Raw genomic sequence first — 17,587 nt, 5'->3', positions numbered from 1 at the left:
TACAGTAGCATTGATAATAAGCAATACTGCACCAGTCTTTTTCTTGACTTGTCCAAAGCCTTTGATAGTCGACCACAACACCCTGCTTTGTAAACTAAGTTGCCTCCGTTTCTCCAAACGCAATAGAATGGTTAAAAAATTACCTTTCTTTTTGCACCCAAACTGTATTCATAGATAGTTGGAGGTCAAACAGTGTTAATATGACAAAAAGGGTTCCATCCTCGGCCCCCTCTTGTTCTCTCTTTATGTCAATGACTTGGGCACTGACCTGGATCATTCCAGAGTAAATCTTTTTGCAGATGACACAAGACTGATTACTGCTGGCCGATCTCCGGATGACGTGATTGCTAAGCTCCAGGGTGATTTCAACAAACTACAACATCAGCTAGTTGCTCTTAAACTAGTCCTGAATACCTCCAAAACCAAGGTGCTATGCTTCTCACCAAGACTAAAGCAGGAAGTTATTTTTCCCCAATTACATTCCTTAAATAATTATAAAATAGAGCAAGTCAAGATCTGTAAGTATCTTGGGGTCATCTTTGATTCAAAACTGAATTTTAAAGATCACATTGATTATATTGGTAAAAAGACAAAAATAAAAATTGGTTTTCTGTATCGACACAAACACTGCTTCCCCCCTATGTTCCGCTTGGAATTGATAAAAGCTTCCATACTGCCTCTACTTGATTACTGTGACATCGTGTATACATCAGCCCCCAGTACTGTACTGAAGAAGCTTGACTCAATGTATCACTCAGACTTAAGATTTGCATCGAACTGCCCATATAGAACCCACCACTGCGATCTCTACATTGGGTCAAACTTAACTTCTCTTAATGATCGACGGCTTGTGCATCAGATCTTATTTATTCACGATGTACTTACAAAAAAATCAGCAGACTACCTGCTGGATCTCCTCTCTGTTTCAAAGAACAAATGTGACCCAAGGTCTTCGCTCATTTACCAGCTTCACATTCCCTATTGCCGTACAAACACTGGAGGAAGGGCCTTGTCTATTGATGCCCCCAGGGTCTGGAATGCTATCGCAATAAACTGCAACTTGGATCACTACCTGTGAGATCTTCACTCAAAACTGCTGTAGAGGAGCTGTACACCCCTAGCTGCCACTGCTATGCAGGGTGGCCTGAAATCAAATGCATCGCTCCGGATGGCCGCTGCAAAGTATGATGTTGAGTTTTGATTATAGTGTGCTGATCTGTAAAGGTGCATTGAAATAGTTTGATACTCCTGCTGATACTCCTGCTGTTATGGAGTGACTCATGCAGCCAGCTATGGCTGCAAAGATGGGTCGTACATGTTATGTATCTCGTTTATTGTTAAATTTGAATCAAAGTTCCTATGATCACTGTTACATTGTTTTTATAGCTTTATTTTGGTGATTTCGAAAACATTTTGGTTTAGCCATGTTTGTTTGTTTGTTGTAGCACAGAGTTAGCCTGATAACTTTAATCTAAATTGTCTTATGGTTGTTATTGTTTGACTTGCATCCCACTGGATTTTTGCGCACAGCGTTGATATGCGGTGTTTTTTCTGGAAGACTTTGCTGTTTTTTCCAGGATGTTTCTGTTGCGTGTAGTCACTTTAAGATGTTTCTTGTTCATATTTTAGTTTGTGGCGGTTGCATCCGAGTCAAGAAGCCGCATGGCTCACAGGGTTAGACCTAATACATGAAACTGAAATGAAACTGAAAATCCTCACTTCCTATATATACGCTACTGACGCTTTATTTCAAATATTTCTCGCACCTAACTATTTCAACAATTCTGGTGCTTGTTTGTTATGGATGTCTAGGTTATTGCATTAAGGTTTGTGTTTCCACGTTTACTATGAATGATAGGTCTACTTTTTACATCTCCTACAAGTGTAATGATGTTTATAATAAATTAATAATTTGTGGGTCTATTTGTCAATCCACTCTTCACACACCACCTCTTGCAATACGGGGTCTATGCAACACCAAATAACCCGCAGTGCTGTACATCACAGGTTAATGCGCCTATTGCAGTAAAGAGTTCAAGCTTAAAGACGAGACACTTCAAGACAGGGGTGGAGAACATTTTTTTTTTAGCGTGGGCCGATGAGGACATTCAAATAAATACCTCTGTTGGGCAACCACACACACACGCACCTCTGAGTTCTGCACCAGCGAGAGATCCTTGCGGTGACAGGAGTCACATTAAATAATAAAATGTATTGTCTCCTCTAAATGAGTTCGCTTGTACGGTTGAGGAATTGAGAACATGTATTGATATCCTGAATTACCAAATTCAAATAACGAGACCCCTGTTCAGTGCGATGAAGAAGGGTCATTACCCAAATTGTCACATAAATTGTTCCTTTAAAGGCCACAGGGTCACTTACATTTTTTTTAATGTGTGCTATTTATATTTGTGCGCAACTGATTTATTGGTAAATTATATATTAACTGTTTGCGCATACTCGGTGGGCAAAAGATGGCGTAGACTGCGGTGTAATTTGAGTTAAAATCTTCTTGGTCTGCCGGCCACAGAGAGCCACCTTGACACGGCGACTCAGGGATCCGCATCTCGCCGTGAGTGCGGGTCGAGGGGAGCGGCGGTGCAGCGGTCAGCGCGCTGCGCTATGAACCCGGCTGCTCGAGTTCGATTCCCGCTCACAGTCGACACCAGTGACGATTATCTGAATCGGTCCTGGGTCTCCACTAGGTCGACTCGGCCTCAAATGAGTACCTGGTGCGATGCGTAAATATCGCCACTAGGGAGACAAAGGCGGCCGGGCGTGTGTTGGAGTCTACTTAGGACCAGCGGCGAAGATTCTTCTCTGTCACCGATAAATCACAAATCGTGGCTACCACCTACTCCATTGAGGCGTCGAAGCTCAGCGATTTACCCCCTGGGATCCCGCTGTTGTAGCTGGAGTCCAACGGGGTGAATCAATGTCTGTCCCTTCGATCAGATGCTCCGTAACCTGGGCCACAACTTGATTAAAAGCCCCTCACGAACTCACACTCGGGTGTACTTGGTGACCCACAATGACGCGTATCGTCCTCCAGTCGCCGGCTGGATGTTGGTATTTATTACCCATGATGGATTTCAAGCACACCTGTCTCAACGATCACTTCCTGGAGGTCTGGGGAGAACAGCATCCATGCTTAATGCGTGCACACCTTCGAAAAAACCCAGCGAATGCTCTGTGTGGGTGCATACAAGTAGTCAATGGCATGTGTACAAGCGTTTTGCACGACTGCTAAAACCAAATCACCCTTGTCTTCAGATGGATTCGTTGAGAACCGAATGCATGACATGTTTTCACTTGCTTTGAATGCAGGTGGAGAGTGTTTACGATTTAATTTTCCACAGGAAGCTTTGCTGCTCTCATGCTGCCAGCGAAGGGTGATGATGCAGTCGCTTCGTAGCGGCACATGAAATACAACGACCAAAAATGAGTCTTCACCGGTGTCTGGAATCGCTTGCGCCCATTTGAAAACCTCCCTGTGAGTACGAGAGATACCGTCACAATATAACTCAAGCACCACAGGCGGATCATATCAGACGTTCTTTATTTACAGGTTGTGACCGCACTGCAGACCATCCTCACGCTGGCCATGGAGGCAGAGGGCCGATTTGCAGCTCTACAAACGAGTATTGAACAGGAGCTTGAAGTTTGAAGGCTTCCAACAGTTATTGAATAAAAGTTATGAAACGGGACCTCAAAATCGGTGTCATTTACACCCCAATCGACTGTAGGGCTGCCATGTGAACACTCGTGTGATGGCAGCCGTGTGACTAGTGACTTGTGCTCATGGAGACCATGTGACTAGCGACTCACGAAGTACACCATGTAACGAGTGACTCAAATGAAGGGGACCACGTGACTTGTATGAAGGGGACACTAGTGACGAGTACTAATGGAGATCAAGTGACTCGTGTGACAATTCTGAAGGAGACCATGTGACCAGAGAACTCGTTGGGGAGACCGGCAGAAGGGCAGCACGGGAAGGAGGAGGGTGAAAGTGGGGATGAGCGAGTCGTGTGTCCGTGCGAGATACGAGCAGCGCGTGCGAGTGACCTGCAGCTGCCCGCATCACAAGTGGGGAGGTGAAATTAAACTGTACAACTTTCCAACAGTTACTTTGAACGTAGATTAATGTTGCTCCGTTTATAGCGTGGTCTGCAACGCTGGAGAAATCCAAGTTGTTTTCGCACTTGCAATGATGTTATAAACTCAGTTCACCAGGATTGTCATATAAAGAGTTATGAATGGTTTGAATGTGGTCGCATTGGTTTGCCAAGCGTAAACTTTGAACTTTAAAAATGGCCAATTCTCAAGGACAGGTTCCGGGATTTAATAATGTAGCGCCAAAGTTAAGTATGGGCGAGTTAATTACGCATTTGTTTAATTTACATGACTGTGTTTCGATTAATTGATTTGTTTGTTCTCATCGAATGGGCAGGTGGCATCTCCTCACCTTCATCCCATCTGTAAAGTCTAAATTACTTCTCTGGGCTGCGGTATCAAGGCAAGAAATACAGGGGGTGTTGTACAGTGTTATGCCTATCCTAGTATGTACATATGAATGGTTTACAAGATGCACGTTGATAGTAAACCTGAACAACGTAATTTATTACACAAAACAAAAAATAAAGCGTAAGCAGCCTTGCTTAAACACCAAATTCGTGCGACGTCTGCACTCAACAAAAATGCGGAGAAGCTCAATAAACGTAATCTTCGCTTGCCGGGCGCAGACACTTCACATATTTTAAAAACATCCCTCCCTCCCACCGCAACCGCTGACAGCTCCTGCAGCGTGGGGGCCGAGGGCTGCAGGAGCCGAGCGTGGCGGCTCACGGCAGGGCGTAAGTAAGAGCAGGGCCTAACCGCAGGGCCTAACCGCAGGGTGCGTGGCCGCACGCGGATCAGCAGCGCCACAGAAGGCACTTGCTGACGGGGTAAGAGGGCGAGTGTACTATGGGTGTGAGACCAGAGTGGTTGTGTGCGTGTAAATAGGGGGCGGGGGTGCGTAGAGCCGCCCCACGTCGGGGCGTCGCTGGTTGTGCGTTTCGCGGCTGCGGTGCGGGGCGTGGGGGGCGGCCTCGGGCCTCTCGCTACTTGCGAGTGCGGTTGGGGCGAGAGCGGCGCCGGCGGTCGGGCTTCCTCTGCTTGTGGAGCCGCCCGATGCTCACGCCCTGACGGCGCCGCACCGAGATGTTCTGCTCAACCAGGCTGGACAGCTTGCCTGAGTGTGCGTGTGTGTGCACAAAGACAAAGACCCCCCCCCCGCATAGCCTGTAACAGTCTGTTGGGGGCACGTGCTGTTAGCGAGCACCTATGAAGGCCGGCACGGCGCACGACAAAATGGGTGGCCAGCACCACGCCCGATCGTCTTTATCTCCCCTGTGGCGATGCTTACACACTGCACCAGATACACATTTGAGGCCGAGTCGACCTAGGGGAGGCCTGAGACCGGTTCAGATAATCCTCACTAGTGTTGGCCGTGAGTGGGAATCGAACTCGGGTCGCTGCTTTCGTAGCGCAGCGCGGAAACCGCTACACCACCGCTCCCCCCCAACAAGAGCGCACACAGGCACACGCACGTCAAACAACCCCGTCAAACCCCGTCAAACCCTGTAGCCTGGTGTGCAATTACTCCGTAAAGCATGTGTGCATTCGTGATGAAAGGAAGCAAGTGTCTGAAAATTCTAATTAGAAAATCCTGTAAAATAAATCTCTTTACACACGAGACAAAAAATCCATTTCTATTCCTCACCCTAATTCACACGACGTGACATTCGTCATGCACGCAAGAGAAGCGCGTACGGACGGCAGCGTTGCTCTCATCAGCGAGCACTTCAACTGGAGAGGAAATGGCGCTCACCTTGCTGGGCGAGCATGGAGATGAAGGTGCAGATGAATTCGTCGTAATTGTGCGTCCTCCGCTGGTCGTCAATCTGCCGAACACGACACCGCGCGAGGAACTCAACATGACCGGCGCCGTGGTGGACGGGGAGTGGGTGCCACCGTCGCTCGGCACGAGTAGATTGCAGGTTAAAGGAAATAAAACTGCAGAGATGGAGCAATGACATCAGCTCTTGTGCAGCAGCAGTTGCGTTGTGAGGCCATGAGGGATGCAGGCTGGTGGTGGTGATGAGGGCTATGCTGCACATTAAGGGGTGTCTGACAGCAGCTTCAGGAATGAAAAGATACATTTCTATCATCGACGATTCCTGCTTTCGCGAGCACTGCTATAGCGCCCTCTAGCGACGGCGGTGAGATACGTCTGTAAAGGGCGGACGTGACGTCACACGAGTGTGACAGCTCGGGGGGGAGCGTCGGAGAGGATGTTGTGAAGAGCACTGCCACACGCGTTGTCACCGAGCTGCACAGCGAGGCATGGCCTCAGCAATGAGCCACAGTCCCACTGGTGTGGTTCTCCCCTCCGCTCACACGGTGAGAATCCTCTCAGGTAGTGACGCGGCCCAGCGGTAGCGCGCTCGCCACTTGGTGCAAAAGTCACGAATCCAACGGCTGCCCCGATAATCATTGCATCATAACCGTGACAAAACAAGCCGCCTGCTTCACAGTGGACGTTAAAAATCCCCTGATGTCATTCTCAAGAGTAATCCATTATTGTGTGCTGGGCGTCAGGGTCCAATTTTGCCAAATATCACTATTTATTTTATTTTCTACCTACGTGACTTTACCGAAAGAACCAAAGAGTATGGATTCCTGCAGTCACGAAAGCTTCAAATCAAGATATCACAATTTACTCAATGAGAATATAAATAGCGATCATCGCCCCCTACTGGCAGACTAATGCCCCAGGTCACTCTATCCTGGTCTCTGGAGGTCTCACCTGGTTACACAAAATGAACTTGAACTCGGAGCGTATTACCACGTCTACATCAACACATTCTACGTGGCTCGGAGCAGCCAAACCCATGGGAAAGGACACTTTGTCACCGAGAGTTGGGCTTTGAGAGGGACAATGAGAGTTTTAGAAGAAAATACATTTCAAATTCTGCTGGACTGCCTGTGATTGGTGGGCGAGCGAGTCAGACACTGGGGTGCCGTGCGTGGCAGTGAGGCTGGGCACAGTGAAGGCCCCTGGGAAGGAGCCGGCGAGGCTGCTATCCGCGCGGCTCAGCGAGCGTCAGCACCCAGCCTCACCTTGTACTTCTTCCTCTTCTCCACCTCCTCCTTCAGACAGACCTCGTAGTTGGAAATGTCAGCCTCCACACCCTTGAGTAGCGTGAGGAGCTCCTGTGGGGCCACGGGACAAGAGGAATGAAGCCCACGCTCACGTGCGCAAGCGTCGTGAGCAAGCGTCGTGAGCAAGCGTGAGCGCGTGTGGGAATGCACGCGGTCCGTTCGTAAGTGCGTGCCTGTGTGCATCCGCGCGTGTGAATGCGTGCACAAGTCCACGCGTGGGCGAGCGCGTGCGATGCGACCGAGTACGAGCACGTGCGCGAGTACCGTGCGAGTACCGTGCGAGTTAGTGTGCGAGTCCACGTGTCGACTAGTCCGTGCGTGTGCGAGTCCGAGTGTGACGACAACAGCGCGGCTTGGAGCCGGAGCCGTGCTCACCTGTGGCGAGTATTTCCCGGGCTGGACCGGGCGCCGTGCGGGGAGGCCGGGGCCCCTATCCTGCCCCGGGGAGCGCGCGGCCGCTCGGCCGCCCGACGGCGCCGCCGCCGCCGCTTCCGGGGGCTCCGTCCGGTCGAGCGCCGGCGCGGCAGGGGGAGCGCCGGGCCCGTCGGTGGGCGACGGGAGCCGCTGGGTGGACGTGACGCGCAGCCGCCCATCGGGCTCGAGCGCCAGCAGCTCGTGACCGACGCGGTGTCCCATGTCGTGCAGGGCGCGGTCGTGCTTGGCCGCGTCGAGGCGTGCGAACACCTCCTCGCTGAGCAGCGCGCGCGGCAACGCGGGCGCCAGCGACACGGGGCTGCCGGGTCGCGTGGCGCTGCGGGAGCGCACGGGCGAGCGCAGCGGCGAGTTGAAGGCGCTGCCGATCTCCGACGCCGTGTCCGTGCTCTCGTCGCTGGGCGCCGGGGAGCCGGGGGCCTCCGCGGCGCCGCCGTGAGCTTGGGCCGGCGAGCCGAGCGCGGGGCCGGCGTCCGTGTCCCCGCTCTCGCCTGCGGCCCCGCGGTAGAGCAGGGGCGCGGGAGGATCTTTGAGCGGTGGCGACGGGGCCCGGCGGAACCTGCGCAGGGGCAGAGGGGGCAAGGGGACATTGCCAGAGCAAAACAAACCACATGCTCACTGGTGGCACGAGTGTGTGGAGGAACGACTGTGGAGCCAAGTGTTGAGATTATTTTGTGTTTGCGAGTTTATCGCAACGCTGAGTTCGTGTTGTGTTTCGTGTTGAGCGGTGTGAGTAGTGTAAGTGGATGACGGTGACACCGAGTGTTGTAGTGACTAGTGTGGAGTGCGTGTCGACACTGTGCGAGTGCGCCAAGGTCACCGTCCACGGCGAAGGTGCGGCCTGTCCTCGAGCCCGTCCTCCTCCAGGCGCCCGCCCGCACGTGGGACGGCCACGCGGGCGCGTCCCAGATCCCCAACCTCCTGGCAACACGAGCACCCACCACCAGTCTACCAGCCACGTATTCACTCACCTACTCATTTACTAAACTTCAAACTCACTGACATCATTCACCCACTTATTCACTAAACTATCAACTTACGAGCACACCAACTCCACCTGCCCATCCACCTACTCACTTACCTACCCACTTCCTTACTCGTCCGCTCTCTAATCAATCAACTCACTAATCCACTTACCAACAAAGCTACTCAGTAATCTACAAAATCACTGATTCAATTGCTTATCAGCCCACTCACCGACCCTCTCACTCACTCAGCTACTCACTCACCCACCCACCCACATCCCCGCTCGCAGCCCGTTTTCCCGGCTCCCATCCCTAGCAGCACCTGCAGAGGGGACTTGGCGTAGTTATGATTGTCCAGGAATGCAGGGAGGCGCGGGGCGGGGATGGAGGCGCTGGGGGAAGGGCCGGCCGCCTGCGCCGGAGGGGTGGCTCCGCCAACGCCGCCGTCGGCCGGGCTGCCGGGGGGCGGCGCCGCCATTGGGGGCACGGGGCCGGCAGCGTCCAGGGGGCTCCCCTCCCGCGCCCGGCTCCTCGCGTCTGAAACGACGGGCGAGGAGGAGGTGGTGGCGGCTCAGGCAGAACCGTCGTACGCGGACGGTGCTTGCCCAGCGCTCGCGGCAACTACGCGAGGGGCAACGAGCAACTACGCACACGCGGACGGAGAGCGAACGGCTATTTGTGGCTGGGTCCCACCGTGCGCGCAGTTCCTCGGGTCGTGGGTCCTGGCGCCGTCCGCCGCCGCCCTGGCGCCGCTCTCGCCCGCCGGCCGCGCGTCGTCCCTCCCCCCGGCCTCTGCCTTACAGGGACCCGTTCGCGACGGCTCCCCGTTCACGCCGCCTCCTGGCGCTGCCGGCGCCGCCGGTGCCGCCCTGGCCTCTTGTACGCTGCCCTCGGGGGGCGGCCCGGCCTTGCCGTCGTGCGAGCTGCCCTCCGAGTGCAGGGTGGCCTTGATCGTGGCGTCCAGCGGGTTCTGTGCTCGGATGAGTTCGGGTTGCGTAACCAGGACCAGCTGCCCAGCAAGAGAGTACACGTAGTAGTGTTACATATACAACGAACTCACAAACATGCACATACACGGTGCACACTCAGAGACGCGGTGGACTAGGGAGCTTGGGATGGTTTTCTGCTCGTCGTATCTCACGCTGATGTCTTCCTGCGCGCCACTAAGCGGCGCTATCGCATGGTGACATTCCCCTCTGCTGTAGTGCAAAATGGGATAAAAAAGCACGATTTTGTAATAACTACATGCGCAAGCCATTTTGCTTTCCACGTCACTACTATAGGTCAAGAGCTTCTGATTATTTAAACGTTATAGCACAGATAATATGTGGTTACAGAAGATAGATATGTAGATAATAAATGTAATGCCCTCGTTTAAATATATGTGTATCTTTCTTGGAGAGAAACTAAAAGAGAATGAATTAACATTGGAAGAAGAATCCTCGTGAAAGGAAGGCTTCAGATGCAGTGGTGGTGATGCTGTGGGGGCGAGGCTTGCTAGTGGTGGTGAGGCTGTGATGGTGAGATTGTGGTGGTGAGAATGTGATGGTGAGGCTGTGGTGGTGGTGGTGAGTGAGGGTGTGATGGTGGTGGTGAGGCTGTGGTGGTGGTGAGGCTGTGGTGGTGAGGCTGTGGTGGTGGTGGTGGTGAGGATGCTGTGATGGTGAGGCTGTGGTGGTGGTTGTGGTGGTGGTGAGGCTGTGGTGGTGGTGGTGGTGAGGCTGTGGTGGTGGTGGTGGTGAGGCTGTGGTGGTGGTGAGGCTGTGGTGGTGAGGCTGTGGTGGTGGTGGTGAGGCTGTGGTGGTGGTGGTGAGGCTGTGGTGGTGGTGGTGAGGCTGTGGTGGTGGTGGTGAGGATGCTGTGGTGGTGAGGCTGTGGTGGTGGTTGTGGTGGTGGTGAGGCTGTGGTGGTGGTGGTGGTGGTGAGGCTGCCGTGTGAGTCGAGCGAGCAGCACCTGCTGCAGGGCCTCCAGCACGGTGTTGCGGTTCGCCTTGAGCATGGTGAGCTTCTGCTCATAGATCTGCCTCCGGTCCGGCACCACTGCCATCAGGTTGAAGCGGATGTCGTGGTAAGGCTCCCTGAGGGCAACACGACACAACAATCACAGAGATAACTGTGTGGCCTTTGGGTTCGTGCAGTGAGCGAGCATCTATTACAACTGCGTTGGGGCACGAGCAGGTGGTGAGTCAGGAAACAATGCCCGGCTGCATTTGTCTCGCCGGTGCTAATATTTAATCACCGCACGGGCTGACCTGATACGACTTGGCACAGGGCCTGGATGTTGAACTCGGGTTAGTGGCTTTGTAACGTAGTGCGCAAAGCACCACGCGACCACTCACGCAAGACAATGCAACTACAGAGATGCATGACACAGCCACCGGCATACAACACTGCATTACAGACTCTGTGGTTGCAATGACAGACCTCGCAGTGCTTAACAAGAGGAATTTGTGCTCACGTTATTTAAACACGGCGTGGTTATCATCGGAGGTAGCAGCGTCGCCACGGTGGCCACCGTCGGCGTGGTGATTTTTTTAAAGTGTCAGGATCATGGCCCCGATCCATTCTCATGCTAAATAAGGGCAGTTAGGCGTGGTGCTAACCACCCTCACTCAACATCACGGGTACATCCCAGCTGCAGCTCAGGGAGGTCCTGCCCGATCGCTGCATAGCCACCGTGGCTACGTAGGCGCTGTGTCGGGACCAGGGGGGCGGCGGTCTCCTCGCTGCACTCACCCCCCCGTGGCCAGGCCGATGCGCTCCATGATGACTCTCCTGGCCTTATCCGTCCACTCCTCCTCCTCGCCCCACGGCCCTGCGCGGCACCGTCGCCCCACGCACAGCACCGGCAGACGCGGACCGGAAACACGTACACATGTAAACACAGGCACCCGCACACGCGCACACATGTAAACACAGGAACCCGCACACGCGTACACATGTAAACACAGGCACCCGCACACGCGCACACATGTAAACACAGGCACCCGCACACACGTATACATGTAAACACAGGCACCCGCACACGCGTACACATGTAAACACAGGCACCCGCACACGCGTACACATGTAAACACAAGCACCCGCACACGCGTACACATGTAAACACAGGCACCCGCACACGCGCACACATGTAAACACAGGCACCCGCACACGCGCACATATGTAAACACAGGCACCCGCACACGCGTACACATGTAAACACAGGCACCCGCACACGCGTACACATGTAAACACAGGCACCCGCACACGTGTACACATGTAAACACAGGCACCCACACACGCGCACATATGTAAACACAGGCACCCGCACACGCGTACACATGTAAACACAGGCACCCGCACACGCGTACACATGTAAACACAGGCACCCGCACACGCGTACACGCGTACACGCAGGCACGCGCAAGTAGGCACATACTGACACGCATACAGGCAAGCATAGATGTACACATACGAGTAGATCTACAGCCCACAACTGACAGTACACATATGTTCACTCGTAATTCCCGGTTGAACGTGGGCTGTAACACTGCCGTAATAATGCTATAGAGGGAAAGTGGATGCACAAATAAAACATTTAAAACTGTCCGGAATCCCATTGTGGTCACTCAAAGCAGACAATGGAACATATGACAATTCAATGCCTGATTCACAAACCCGAAGCAGGCATCATCACAGCGATGATGCACTCTGCTACTCTTAACACAATCATCTGGCTTAATAACCTCAGTGTAAAATTGCAGCTGTTGCTCTAAAGCAACGTCAGCCATACACATTAGAAGTGGAACAGCAACTCCAGCACAAATTGACGTGGGTTGGAAGATGCTGTATAGTGCAACGCCTGAGGCTCATTATTTCTTTATTTTTCACGAACAAATAAAGGATCTCCCAAACGCGAATGTGGCGCACAGCGACAAACAGTGGCAAACATCGTGAGCTAATATCCACTGTGAGCCTACAGGAATCTTTGTTCGGCTATGAGTCCACGTGTTCGTCTATGGGTCCACGTGTTGGTCTATGGGTCGCTGTGTGGCTCTATGGGTCTCCGTGTGAACTCGGGTCCACTGCGCGTGCTCTCCGAGGGCACGAGTGGGATTTCCCTGTTCCTGCTGCAAATCACCATCGGGATATACAACCGATACATCGATCTGTAGCTGCTGCTCAATTCATATCCGTACGAAGGAAGATGACCACAAAGCAGCGGCAGTGTTTATGGCGGAGAGCGCTGCTCAGCGTCCGCGCTTGGCATGAACGGAGTGCCACGGAAGCGCTGAGGGAGTGCCGTGGGAGCATGCCTCACCGTGGTCGATGGGGTAGGCCTTGAGGCCATCGAGCTCAAAGAGCCGCCCGTTGATGGGGACGTAGCTGACGAAGTGGAAGGCCTCCATGGTGCGCACGGCGCTCAGCCCGTTCTGCTTCTCGGGCAAATGGCGCGGCTCTGGCCTGAATCGCAGCACGACGCAGCGCAGTACGCAGCGCAAAAGAAGCACGCGAGATCTTGAATACAGGATTGCTAAGCACAATGTAGCCACAGAACATATGCAGCACACAACAAATGCAGCACAGCACAATGCAGATTGCAGCACCAAACACCGCATGGATCACACATGCGAACGAGCACAAGTTAAAACACGCACAATACAACACATAGGAGGCACACACTCCAGTCAGTACAGAAGCAAAGAGTATTACACACACAGCACGTCATCATATATACCACGGTCAGCAAAGGCAAGGAGCAAACACAAACATGCAGAATAACTCCCATGCATGTAGTCAAGAGAGAAAGGTAGCCCAATAGAGATGCTTGCATAGTAACTATCTTGAACACCAGGCACACTCAACACCCTCCACACATCCAGCATAATACTCACCCAACACTTATCACTCAATGCTCCGAACACACACAACGCAACACTCACACAGACCAGCATGCGGCACTGTCATTCTCGCAGTGCAGAGTTCTAAACCAAAGGTCTATTGGCACTTTACTTCAGTTCCGAACTGTCCCCAAAGTGATCAGAAAGGGCATGCCCGTATAAACACATGCGTGAGGCAAAAGGCAGCAGTAGGTAATAGTGGCTAGCTTTCATGTACTGATGATTCCAAAGAAGGATGGACCCTATAGATGTGTCTAATCCGCTGATGCTTGTAATTTTGCCTCGATTTATTTGGTGGTCTAAAGCATATTGGGAGGACCGATCCTTTGGTCACAATTGTGCCTTGTGATGGAACTTTGAGTGGGAGATTTGTGACAGAAAGACGCCATATATGTAAACAAAATAAAAACGACTTGACTACAAATTACCGTACGTGTGTATACCTACCACTCCCAATGGGGAGTTGTGTGCCACTAGGTGAGATGACAGAGCTGTGCGGGACAGCGGTGGCAGCACCCCCTGACGCCCACGCCCCCTCATGAGGCATGCGCCCGCACAGCACTCGCACAGCGCACGCACGGCACTCGCACAGCGTACGCACAGCCCGCTCGCCAGCCGGGCTCGGCTCACCTGGCGTGGCTGTTGTGTGCCTTGGCGAGCGCTGGAGCGTTCCCGATGGCGTAGCCCTTGCTCTGCAACAAACCGGGTGCCCCGGTGCCAACGGCGGTTATTCCGGCAACATCAGCTTGTGCCACCATGGCAGTGGTGATGGTGGGAATGGTAGATATGGTGGTGATTGTAGTCATGGTTGTGTTAGTAGTAGTATTGATTGAAGTGATTGTTACGATGTCAGTAACGGTGATGGTAGTAATGATGATGGTAGTCATGGCGATGATAGTAGTGATAGCTGTGGTTGAAGCGGTGATGGTATTGGTGCTGGTGATGGTAGTCATGGTGATGGTGGTAGCGATGGCTATAACGGCTGTAATGGCTGCAGAAGCAGAGATGATGATGGAAGTGATGGTCATGATGGTATTAGTCCGGAAAAGGCAGCAATGGAGGTGATGATTGTGCCTGTTGTGACAATGTCGAGGTGTGCGGTCGGGGGTAATGGGAGCGATCGCGGTGATGGCGGCGGGGGTGGCTGTGCGACTGCCAGGACGACACCAATGTCTGCGTTTGTGCTGGTCATGTGGCGTCACCTCGGGGCCGAATCCACGAGTGAAGTCCTTCATGCGGCTCAGGGTAGGGCCCAGCTCCACCTCCTCACAGTTGAGCAGCACGCTGAGCAGCGCGTGCGTCGCACAAGAGTTGGGGATCAGCTGCACCGTGCACACGCGCAGCGGCGGTGGCGTCGCGCTCAGATTAGCTTGCGCCGCACCAACTTCGGTGACATCGATGAGATGTAACTTAATTTATTAATTTACTTGCACTGCGATTTCGGTGGCTGAAAAGTACGCTTTAGGCTGCGGTAGAAGAATCCAAAACTCCAAGCACGACAACGAGGTAAGAGCACAGAAGTGGCAGAAACCCACCACGCCACCTTCAACAACTCCCTCGTTCATAAACAGTACATGCTAGAGCTGGAGTTATGTGGCGACAGACACAAGTGGAACACACGTATGAGAGACCGCAAACAAATAACTAACAGCAGAATATGGTGACTAACAAAACACTCACCAAAACAGGAACTACACATAATTTATTATCACAGCACTCGCAAAATCTCTTAAAAACCTCACAAGGACACGCAAAACCACGGGACGGTAATGAACACTGTCCAATACTTGTTTTGAGTGGTGTGGCGTTGACGTTTAGCTTCCGAAAAACGACAACAGATTGGCAGCAAGGCATATCACGGAGGAGCCAGGACGGCGTGCGCGCAACGCACCTGGTGCGCGAAGAACATATTGTTGACGATGTCGTCGTGGATGACGGACGCCTCATCCAGGAGCGGAGAGACCTTCCTGCGTGAGCGGCGCTCCTCGATCCACTTGAAGAGGAATATGAACCCATACACGGGCCTGAGGCACGCACGCCACACGGGGGGGATGGATGACTGATGGTGTGGGGTCACAGGGCACGGGGTGACGAGGCCAACCAGTATATGGGGTCGCTGGATTCAGCTTGCAGGGCAAAGTCGCTCTCAGAGATGTCTCCACACTGGGGCTGGCGTTACACGGTGTGGAGGCGGCAGGGGGATCGCTCACGGAGGGAGAAGTGAAGCTTCACCGTCTGTAATTGTTTTATAAATAAGTTGCGATTCAATGTAGAATCTGGCGTCCAGTGAGGATGTGGTATTCGGTGAAGCCCGATAATGGTGTCTTCCTGGTCACAATTTCACGCACAATAAGGCAGTGAACGCCAATTATATTAAGATCTAATTGAATCGTTGTGAGCTCTGCGGGCTCATTGGTAGACACACACACAAAGCTTATTACACAGCTAACTATATAGACGAGAGGTTATGTTCGATAAAGTAAAGACAAACACGCGATACAACAATCGAAAAGGTTCAAACCACACTGGGTAGGTCTTAGCGGTCGTGTAACATTGCCCGTCGCCGTCATGTTCGGCAACTTGGGGGGACACATCGGACATGGCGCAGAACAACAGTGCACAACCCTAAAACACATCGGAGGTAATAACTCATTATAAGATGTGCAACTCACTGCTCACCCATTGCATTTGCTCTGCAGGTCGTAAATCTCTTCCACTTGTACTCCATTCACCCCTTGGGAAACAAAAGCATGAGTGAATGGCACACCAAAATGTTTCAACTCAAATGAAGGTCCTCATTCTCACCCACGGAGAGGTGGTACTCGAATCAACGTGTCGGTGTTCTCACCCAGCGTGTCTCCATGTCCATCTGCACTGGTGAGTAAGTGATGGAAATTCCACATTCATAGGACATAACCAACCCCTTCACAGGACAACCACTGCTACGTAACTCAAAGTGGTGCTTATTTTATGGATCTCAGTCAGCACCCGACAGGAATTAGAACTCGCATCGCGCCCAATGAGAGATTTGCCTTCATGGCACCAAGGTAAATAGAGTCCTGCATAAATATAACGGGACAAAAAGAGTAACGTTTTACTTCCTCACAGAGCCGGAAACATTACAATTCTCAGCCATCAGCTCAGTCTTGAGACTATTTGGGAAGTGATGTATAGTTATCTCAGCTTGCTTTATTTGAATGCCTGCACGATGACCACCTGGCTCACGACTCGTCCTCAAGTAGAGGGCCCCGCACGCGGGCATCACCTAACACCCCCACGCCACTCCCAGCGGAGAGGCTGTGGCCCCATACTCACGACAGGACAGGACCTGAGTCATGTCAGTGGGCACTCACCAAAGTCCTCTACCAGGAGTGTGAAGAGACCTGCCAGAGTGGAGAGCACAGGGCACGTCAGAATTAAACACGTTCCGATGGGCAACTCGTGTCCGCTGCTGTGCCAACGCGCTGCGTTGTATCCGCTTGAGCGCATATACACAGACATGTATACACGGTTACACTGTTACACAACCCAATAACCAGCTACAACCGCACACCGTGTCCCCCATAAACAGCCGCCGTGCACCACGAAGTGGCGGTGACGTCACCACGGCGCCTGTGCCAGGCCAGGTGCACCTCGAGACCCACGTGGATCGTCGAAGGCTCTCTGCTGACAGGAGGTCACGGGACAGACCCCGCAGATACCACGGGTTGACCGGGACGGCTGGATGACCGTAAACACAACAACACCACCACCAGCAGCAGCAGCAGCCCGCTCGCCCGGGCGCGACCTCAACCCTCTCTCCGCCGGGGCCCCCGTGTCCCCCCTGTGCCCCTGGTGTCCCCCCCAGTGTCCCCCCCAGTGTCCCCCCCAGTGTCCCCCCCAGTGTCCCCCCCAGTGTCCCCCACGTGCCCCCCGGGCCCCCCTCACCAGGGTCGCTCTCGAGCTCGAGCCACCCCTTGTTCATGATCCCGCGCAGCTCTTCCAGCATCATCCGGGCACCCGGGGACCCGGATCGCGACTCCGACTCACGCGGGGCTCGCGGTCTCCGCCGTCGCGCACTCGCGGCGGCCATCTTACTGCGGGAGAGGCGCTCGCCGC

General features: G+C 53.3%; 1 protein-coding gene across 2 annotated transcripts; it reads right to left on the bottom strand.

Annotated features, from left to right (window-relative positions):
- Positions 1–3,542: 3,542 nt before the first annotated feature.
- Positions 3,543–17,561, bottom strand: BAP1 (BRCA1 associated deubiquitinase 1). Of its 2 annotated transcripts, none has more exons than XM_078872259.1 (16): positions 17,417–17,561; positions 16,843–16,872; positions 16,169–16,223; positions 15,381–15,513; positions 14,692–14,811; positions 14,120–14,181; positions 12,910–13,052; positions 11,343–11,421; positions 10,561–10,684; positions 9,300–9,615; positions 8,929–9,143; positions 8,462–8,562; positions 7,585–8,200; positions 7,168–7,260; positions 5,876–5,948; positions 3,543–5,236 (listed from the first exon to the last, which is right to left on the bottom strand). In XM_078872259.1, the coding sequence occupies exons 1-16, from the start codon at positions 17,559–17,561 to the stop codon at positions 5,106–5,108; spliced, it is 2,436 nt and encodes an 811-aa protein (XP_078728385.1). In that variant the 3' UTR covers positions 3,543–5,105. The 2 variants fall into 2 exon arrangements, with proteins under 2 accessions (XP_078728385.1, XP_078728386.1); XM_078872260.1 differs by having other exon boundaries at positions 8,462–8,559; positions 17,417–17,549.
- Between the last annotated feature and the right edge of the window lie 26 nt (positions 17,562–17,587).

Source organism: Lampetra fluviatilis, chromosome 34, assembly GCF_964198595.1.
Source record: "Lampetra fluviatilis chromosome 34, kcLamFluv1.1, whole genome shotgun sequence".
NCBI classification, from domain to species: Eukaryota; Metazoa; Chordata; class Hyperoartia; order Petromyzontiformes; family Petromyzontidae; genus Lampetra; species Lampetra fluviatilis.
Note: the sequence above shows the minus strand (reverse complement) of the source record. Positions and strands in the feature narration are given on the sequence as shown.

Bases quoted from the DNA above. Each gene is read 5' to 3' on its own strand.
- BAP1 (XM_078872259.1), bottom strand. From the start codon at position 17,561: ATGGCCGCCGCGAGTGCGCGACGGCGGAGACCGCGAGCCCCGCGTGAG. The intron at 10,685-11,342 runs GTGAGTGCAGCG...TGTTGCCCTCAG, and splicing joins ATCGGCCTGGCCACGGGGGG to GGAGCCTTACCACGACATCC. The intron at 5,949-7,167 runs GTGAGGCTGGGT...CGTGTTCGGCAG, and splicing joins AGAAGAGGAAGAAGTACAAG to ATTGACGACCAGCGGAGGAC.